The following is a 9,636-nucleotide window of genomic DNA, read 5'->3' as shown; positions in this document are numbered from 1 at the left end:
CTATCACAAATAAATTTATACTATTTGAAATTATATTTATATTTATGAATCTTAACTCAAATAGTTAATAAAAATAATCTTTGATTAAATACATTTTTTATAAATAAATATAGACTATGATGATTTTATAAATATAAAAAAATATAAATACATGTGATATTATCAAATTATGAATAAATATATAAATACATATAATTTTAGTTTGAATTAGATGAGATCAATTTATATCTTTAATTTAAAATCTGATCCAATCCAATTAAAAAATTATGTTTTTCAAATTTTTTATCCATTCAATTTTTATTTATTCTTTAGTTTTTTAATCAGTTTTTTCAGTTCTCATTGAATCAATCAATTTATGAATATCCCCGTAAAATTTCATGTTTTTTTTAGCGCTTTTTACTTTTTTGACTGACTTCCATATTCAAAGTGTCCTCAAATATTTCCGTACTATTTTTCTCTTGGTTTGGCCATCTAAACTTGAGTCTTGCCTTCAAAAGAATTGTGCTGCTAGGTGCACCCAACAAAATTCATAAATGGAAAAAATGCCCCTGGCCTATTTTTTCATTATAAAAGCTATTTTTTTTTTCAGAAATGCACATAGGCTCCATTTTTGTCCGCTTTTTTTTCTCTATTTTTGTGGTTTTTGTGCGGCATTGTGTCGGGTTCGTTGGTTCGCTGTGAAAGGTTAGGTGCGGTGAAGGTGAAGGTGCGTTGCGGTGGTCAGCGACGGCAAACAAGGTACGCAGATGGTGATTCGACTGTCGTGGGCGTACGGATCACTTCCGGATCAAGTTGATCCGTAAGTCTATTATTTTTGGTATTTTTTATTTTTGAATTTATTTTCCTTTTTTTCTTTTAAATTACTAATTTTTTTGTATGGCCATTTTTTGTTTGACTTGGTTAGATGGACGAAGATGAGTGGATGTATGAAATAATGTCTGAACGAGCGGATATGAATTATGAAAATGTAGAAGCATGTGGTGCGAATGAACCACATGTTGATTGTTCGGATTCGTTCAACACTTCTCAAGTTATAATGTTAATGTTTGTCACAGATTTAATAAAATGAATACTGGTAGAAAACTTAAATTATGTGGATTTCTTTGTAGGTGTTTGAGTGCCGAGAGGATGTTTTGCGGTGGGCTCGATCCGTGGCTCATGAAAATGGATTTGTGGCGGTGATTTTAAGGTCGGACACAAACACAGGTAGTAGAGGAAGGACTACGTTTGTATTAATTGGCTGTGAAAGGAGGGACGAGTATAGGTGTAGGAAAAAAAATTTACCAGAAGAGACACTGGGACTAAGAAATATGGGTGTTCCTTCAAGCTTCGTTGTAAGCTAGCGGTTGGAGGAGAAGGCTGGATGGTGAAGTTGATTTGTGGAGTGCATAATATTGAATTGACCAAGTCATTAGTTGGACATCCATATGCAGGGCGATTGACTAAAGTTGAAAAAACACTTATTGCTGATATGACGAAGTCCATGGTGAAGCCAAGAAACATTCTGCTAACTTTGAAGGAACACAATGCCAATAGCTGTACGATCATTAAACAGATATACAATGCAAGAAGCGCATTCCGTTCTTCCATAAGAGGAAGCGATCTTGAAATGCAACATCTGATGAAGCTTCTTGAACGTGATCAGTATATTCATTGGCACAGAATAAAGGATGAAGACGTGGTTCGTGATATCTTTTGGTGTCACCCTGATTCAGTGAAGTTAGTCAACGCATGTAATTTGGTATTTTTGATAGACAACACCTACAAAACAAACCGGTACAGACTCCCATTACTCGATTTTGTTGGGGTGACACCAACTGGGATGACATTCTCTGCCGGTTTTGCATATGTGGAGGGTGAGCGCGCTAATAATTTGGTATGGGCTTTACAAAGCTTCCGAGGCCTTTTTTTAAAGCGTGATGCCCTCCCTGGAGTTATTGTCACTAACAGAGACCAAGCATTGATGAATGCAGTGAAGGATGTATTCCTTGAATGCACAAATTTGTTGTGCAGCTTTCACATAAACAAGAATATAAAGGTCAAATGTAAATCACTAATTGCGCAAAAAAATGCTTAGGATTATGTCATGGATTGCTGGGGATCTCTGACTGATTGTCCTTCAGAACAACAGTTTGATGAATGCCTGAAGAAGTTCGAAATGGCTTGCGCACCCTGGCCAATGTTTGTTGACTATGTCAAGAAAACATGGATAATACCACACAAGGAAAAATTTGTTTCTGCCTGAACTAATAAGGTGATGCACTTAGGAAACACAACAACAAACAGGTATGAAACTGTTCAACTATTTCTATTAACGTTGACGAATTTATGGAATTGTATTATTGTATATGTTTATTTTTATTTGTGTATTTGAAATGTAGGGTTGAATCTGCTCACTCATCTTTAAAAAGACTGTTACAAAATAGAATTGGAGACTTATGCAGTGTGTGGGATGCCATGAACAACATGATTACGTTGCAACACACGGAGATTAAAGCATCATTTGAAACAAGTACACATGTCGTTGGACATGTGTTCAAAAAAACCTTATACAAGAGGCTACTTGGAATGGTTTCAAGTTATGCTTTAAATCAGATTGCTGCTGAATTAGAGCGTGTTGACTATGCTGGCAAGAATCCCTCAAGTTGTGGTTGCGTGGTGAGAACCACGCTTGGTCTTCCTTGTGCTTGTGAGCTATCCAAATATGTTGGTGGTTGCATCCCATTGGATTCAATCCATATGTTCTGGAGGAGACTCAGTTTTTCAGACCAAGGGTTATCTGAGCCCGAGGTGGGCATCAAGGACGTAATGGAAACAATATACAAAAAATTCGAAGAACTTGATGTTTGTGGCAAGTTTACTCTAAGGACTAAACTTTGGGAAATTGCATACCCTGATCAGAATTCGATGTGTCCTCCTCCAACAAAGGTTAACACAAAGGGGGCACCGAAGAAAACTACGAGCAGGAACCCAAGGTCAACAAAGCGCGATCCATCTTACTGGGAGTATGTAGATGCCTTTGAATCTATGCAAAATAGAAATTCGTCGGTGAGGCGTACTGCATCATCCTCTGAGCAACCGAATCGAAGACCGATGATGCCCATGTTGGACCAGTTTCAGTCATTTATGCACGACTTCATTGATAAGATTGTTGATGTCAAACCTGATGGTAACTGTGGATATCGGTCGGTTGCCGGTTTATTAGGTATGGGTGAAGACTCTTGGTCGGTGGTCCGCAACCATCTTCTTAAAGAACTTGCCAATTTCTTAGAAGACTATATCAAGCTCTTTGGTGGCACCGAGAGATTTGAGGAATTAAGGATGTCACTACTTGTTGATGGGTTAACCAAGGTATGTAATTTATGTATTTGATTTTTAAGACTTTACTTTGGAATTAAGTTTGACGTGTATATTTGTCTCATTCAGGTGACAACGGATAAGTGGATGAATATAACGGACATGGTACATGTCATTGCATCAAGGTATAACGTAATCGTTGTATCCTTGTCTAAACAACAAAACATAACATTCTTTTCTCTTAGAAGTCAACCGGTGGCAAATTCTTCATTGCATAGTATAATTTGTATCGGTCATGTGTATGACAATCATTTTGTTGAGGTACATTGTAGATATGAAGTGTTTTTTTTTTATATTTATGCAATGAGTTTTGTAGGATTGAGTTAACATTTTTTTCGCATGTACAACAGGTTTATTTAAAAGAACGTTGTCTCTTATCGCCTGTAGCATTGTTATGGTCTAGCAATTGTCATCTGTAGGCGAAGTCGTGGCCAAATCCATATATTAGCAGAATGCAGCATTACAAGAGCTTCGTGATGTTCAAGAGAGACTATGTTGACATAAATGATGATTGAACATGTAATTTATAATGACTGATCGTTTTAAACATGTAATTTATTTGTTACGTCCACAACAAAATTATTACTTAATTCTAAAAAAGCATGTATGATATATCGTTGTCTGAGTTGACAACACATTATGAAAAACCGTGTATGATAAATTGTTGTCTGTATTAACATAAAGCGCGTGAAAGGACCCTGCACAGAATGACTACACATGCAGATCTGATGCAAGCTAAAACATGTCACGTCATTGGTGTAGTTGACAACACATACAGAAAGCATGTGCATGCATATTTTTAATCTTTAAAAAATGCAGCACTGATATTAAAAGTCATCTATATATATGTCACACCCTAACACTGTAAGAAACCACAAGTTTTAGTCTCAACCCAAGTCTTACAAAAAACTATGGCATTCTTGGGAGAGACAAGCAGTCAGACAGTTGTGAACTCCATATTAGGTTTTATTTTTCCAAATGGATCCATTGTTCACAACGACAGTGGTGTTTCCTTTCAAGCTTCCACTCCAGTTCCCATTCAAGTACCTAACAGGTGTGATTTTCAAATGTTAAAAACTAGAATACACAATACCCTTAACCTAACCGACAAGCAATTTTTGGATGAAATTTACTACCGGCAGCCTTTCACGTATGCAGGTAATCAATTTCGGTTTCAATGTATGCAACTGAAAGATGATGCTGATGTTAACACAATGTTAATGTGTAATCATGAATTTTCGTTTGTTGGTCCGATTGAGTTATTATGTAGCTTTGCTAGAACCACAGATGGTATTTTAAACTTACTTGAAGCTACTATGACCCCTACTCATAATGCCCTGCTATATTACAATGGGAGGTGGAACATGTCACGACAAAATGAGTTTGTTGGTTACTCGTTCACAGGAAAAACTCCCAAAAAATTTGACATTCCCACCGGATGTACCATGGATGAACTGAAGGATTTGATAAAGCAAGTTGCGCCTCATGGGATTCCCCCTTATGGTATTGATGAAACACAAATGGTAAGGCGATTGTTTTTTCAGAAACCAAGTCACCATGAGTATTAAGAAAAAGTTATAAAATTCGAAATAATTGAACTCAAAAACCAACGAGGACGTGATGAAGGTGCTCATTGAGTCTAACTACTGGAAAAAGATTGGGCCAATAGAAATTTTAGTTGTTTTCAGTAAACCTGTACCACAAATGGAAGACGAGTTGTCCTTGTCGCAAAATTAGCAAGAGTTAGTTGTAGTATTTGATGCGAATTTAATTTCGTTCGACTATGTTGAAGTTAATGTATTGTTTGAATTCATGTATTGCGTAATCATTTTTAATGTACTGTTTGAAATAAAGAAGTTGAAAAGGGTGTAGACATATGGAGGACTTTCAGTCAAAATACACATATGTAACGGATAATAAATATGCCCCTCGAGTCAATCCAAAACCCCACATTTCTTACTTTGCTCAAAATAATCTAAATAACTTGCAATTACTAACCCACCACCGCTTTCCAATGAAACCCTACAACACACCCTTTCTTCACTTTCAAACCCCCCACCCCATATTTATTCCTCCAACAAGCTCTTCCATTAGAATAATTCAACACTTATTTCTTTCCCCTCTCTTCACCCTCCCATTAATATTTTGCGATAAAATCAAATCAAATAATTTAGGTCGAACGAAGAGAATAGTTTTTTTATTTTATTTTTACTTTGAGGAGACTGTTAACGGTTGTTCGGACAAGTCTATTGGGAAAGTCGTAGGGTTCCATGGCGTTGAGTGCTGCATCCATTCACGATTCAGGGTTTAGGATTTAGGGTTTATGGTTTTAGGGTTTAGGGTTTAGGGTTTTAGTGTTTAGGTTTTAGGGTTTATGGTTTAAGGTTTGGTTTTAGGGTTTAGGGTTTAGGGTTTAGGTTTTTAGGGTTTACATTTTAGGGTTTATGGTGTAGGGCTTAAGGTTTAGGGTTTAGGGTTTATGGGGTAGGGTTTAGGATTGATGGTTTAGGGTTTAGGGTTTAGGGTTTGGTTTTAGGGTTTAAGGTTTATGGTTTATGCTTTTAGGATTTAGGTTTTAGGGTTTATGGGTTGGGCTTGGGGCTTAGGGTTGAGGGTTTAGGGTTAGGGCTTAGGGTTTAGGGTTTAGGGCATAAAGAAGTATGCATTGGCATTGGCATTGGCATTGACATTGATATTGTTATTGGTTTGTGTGTAGAGTCCGATAGACTATAATGACTGTCACTCACTCACTCAAAAACCAAACATGCCCTTAAGTCCACCAAAAATATGAAAAACTTCCTGCATTCCACATTATATAATTTTGGAGAAAAAAATATTGTTCGGGATGTGTCATTTTAGAAAATATAAATACGGATTTTTTACTGAAGAGACAAAATTTTAAAAAAGATATTTTCTTAATTTGATAGAATAAAATTATAATTTTTTTAATTTAGTTTTTTCTATGACCCTTACTCTTGATGTCCATTTTTTGTTTAATTTTTTTTCTACACCCTTTTCAACTTTTTTATTTCAATTATATTTAAAGTTATATTTAAAATTACTTTTTATTAGTTGGTAAACTAAGTTAACTAGACCATTTATAATAATTTACATATACTATAACTAAGTTAACTAGATCATTTTAATAACACGCGTGTATATAGACACAAATGGAATACACAATCAATGGAAATAAATAAAACTAACATTACTAATGAAAATAAATAAAACCAACAATACTAATGAAATGGGTTCATGTACAATATCTGTATATACATGAAATATCAATATAAAATATGTAAATAAACTACGCCTGATCCGTGCGCCGCCTGCGTCTAGACCTAACATATACTAGATGGTTCGGTGTCACACTCCTGGCCATCCTGAGGCATTCTTCGATCACCTCATGTGTCGATGAGTCTGGCGTGACCACCCCTAGACTCAAATGGCGCTCCAACCTCTCAGCAATCTCATCACAAACTTCCTGTTAAATACAAAACAAACATATTACACAAATTATTATACAAATATTGATGTAAATGACGTAAATTATTAGTATTACTTACCACTGCATGTCTAGGCTCCTCCACAGATGTCGATGATGCTCCTGGCTCCGGCACGTGAGGGATATCCGTCTACGGGGCCTGAGGGACGACTCGGGGCTACGGGGCATGACCATCAGGCAAAGGATCTGATGCGTGGCCTGGTGTCATGAAAGGATGAGAGATGCGGAAGAACCAGTCCTTGTAGTCACTGGCTCACTGACCTGGCACAACGCACACCTCACCTGCTGGAATGATATGATCCGAGTAGTGCATCCACCTGTCGTGTATATCATAGTACGACACCCATGAATCGACAAGAGGAGTGGGAATGGTCTGCGTGTATCCAAACTGCCGCGCGACCCTCTCTGGTCGATAATAAACAGCAACAGGCCCCCAGCGCAAGAGACCGGAATAACATGATATCACATGGAAGTCTCAGACCGGTCGGTGCTCCCCATACGGGATCCAACAGACATCCGGAATCCGGAGTCGGTCCAGGCGCTCCCTGTACGTCGGTGTACGTATGCTCTTCACGGTCTTCTTCGTCGCAATCCACCTACACGCACGCGGGGTATTCTTGTTGTATTCCTGATCAGCAGTGGAGTCCGTGACTGACGGAAAGTGCTCGTAAATCCAGCACTACAGATGTAACATCAAAATGATAAACATTAATAATGAAAGTCTAACAAAATTTAAAGTTGAACATTGTTGAACCTCAACGAATGAAAAACATATTTGTTACCTGCAGCAGTATGATGTAACCGCCAAGCTGTCAGCTGCTGCTGATAGAGGCATCGTTCAGCTGATCGTACATATGCACCAGAGCAGCCACCCCCCAGGCGTACCTCCCGGTCTGACTGAGGTCACGAAGGGCCTCCAAGTATACAACATGCACATTGGTTGCACTCTTATTAGCAAACAGAGTGTAACCCAGAAGATGAAGAAGATATGTGTGAGCCACAACTGTCCAATGACCTGCCTGGCATCAGCGCTCGTATATATCATGTACCCATTACAGGCGTACGTACTGTCCACGACACTGGGCTGTCTCAGCCCTGGCAGACTCTGCAGAGACTATTAATAAGTCCACCAGCATCTGAACCGCATCGTCCTCATGCAAGGGCGGGAAGGCATGCAAGTCGCCAACCACGGGCAAATGCAGAAGCGAGGAGACGTCGTCCAGCGTGATCGTGAGCTCTCCCACCGGGAGATGGAAACTAGACGTCTCCCGGTGCCACCGCTCCACAAACGAGGACAAAAGTCCCTGATCGCCGGTGTCTTCCAAACACGCGATCAGAGGACTTAGTCCTGTCCCAGCAACGAGTCCCTCAATGGCAAGGACAGGCTTGCCTAAACTATGAACCTTCCTCCCGTGAGAGGATAACTTCAACTCAGGACGCTCCTGAATTGAAGTATAAAGGAACGCAAAATTCGTTAAAATCATCATTTAAAGGAAAACTAATTTCAATTATAAAGTATAATTTACAAGTAACTAAAAAGAAATATTATAAATACCTCTCCCGTCCATACGCTGCAAGCAACGTGATCCGCATACTGGGTCAACACGGATGGGTCGCTCGGACCACCCGAAAATCCCTCATGCTCATCCTCAACAGCCTCCGCGCCTGTGTCTGCAGGAATGCCTGCCACAATGTCCTCTAAATCAGCTGGTGCCATCGGGTCATCCAAAAATACATCAGCCTCAACATCTAGCGCAGGGACCACTGGCTCATCGTGCGCCACAGTCACAGCGACTCGCTGCCTCCGTGCGGATGCGGAAGGCCATCGACGCTGCGAAGCATCATCAGAATCATCACGATCTCCTCTGCCCACACCTCTGCTAGTAACGTGACCTAAGGCACGACCTAATCCTCTGGTCCTAACCATGATCTGCAAATGAGTACCGCAAATTCAATCATTGATTTCATTCACTCAAATTTCATTGGTCTAACGCAAATTTCATTGACTCAAAGTCACGAAAGCTGTCAGGCTACCCTAAACCCTAAACCCTAAACCCTACATTATAAACCATAAACAATAGACCCAAAACCCAAAACTCCAAACCCCAAACCCCAAAAGCCTAAACCCTAAACCCTAAACCCTAAAAACGCCTCTAAATGCCTTAATTTTGTGTTCAAAGGTCAAACACCCAAAATTCTTCGTAAACCATAAAACCCTAAACCCTTAACCCAAAAACCCTAAACCCTATACCCTAAAATCTAAAAACCAAACCCCAAACCCCAAATCCCAAAACGCCTCTAAATGCCTTAATTTTGTGTTGAAAGGTCAAACACCAAAAATTCTTTCTAAACCCTAAACCCTAAACCCTAAACACTAAACCCTAAACCATATAACCTAAAAACCAAACCCCAAACCCCAAATCCCAAACCCCAAACCCCAAACCCCACACCCCAAACCTCAAACCCTAAACCTTAAACCATAAACCCTGAAAATGCCTCTAAATGCCCTAATTTTGTGTTCAAAGGCCAAACACCGAAATTCCTTCGTAAACCCTAAACCATAAACCCTAAACCCAACATTATAAACCATAAACCATAGACCCAAAACCCAAAACCCTAAACCCCAAACCACAAAAGCCTTAACCCTAAACCCTAAACCCTAATAACGCCTCTAAATGCCTTAATTTTGTGTTCAAAGGTCAAACACCCAAAATTCTTTGTAAACCCTAAAACCCTAAACCCTTAACCCTAAAACCCAAAAACCCAAAAACCAA

The 9,636-nt window shown here is 39.0% G+C and overlaps 1 protein-coding gene across 1 annotated transcript; it reads right to left on the bottom strand.

Annotated features, from left to right (window-relative positions):
• Positions 1 to 6,664: 6,664 nt before the first annotated feature.
• LOC114405596 lies at positions 6,665 to 8,792 on the bottom strand (the record flags this gene model as incomplete). Its single annotated transcript, XM_028368053.1, has 4 exons — positions 6,665 to 6,841; positions 7,344 to 7,541; positions 7,927 to 8,304; positions 8,418 to 8,792. Coding segments are annotated over 4 exons (1,128 nt in total), but the record flags the coding sequence as incomplete, so codon positions are not given.
• Positions 8,793 to 9,636: the final 844 nt, after the last annotated feature.

This window comes from Glycine soja, chromosome 3 (assembly GCF_004193775.1).
Source record: "Glycine soja cultivar W05 chromosome 3, ASM419377v2, whole genome shotgun sequence".
NCBI lineage: Eukaryota > Viridiplantae > Streptophyta > Magnoliopsida > Fabales > Fabaceae > Glycine > Glycine soja.
This window is presented reverse-complemented; position numbering and strand designations above follow the sequence as displayed.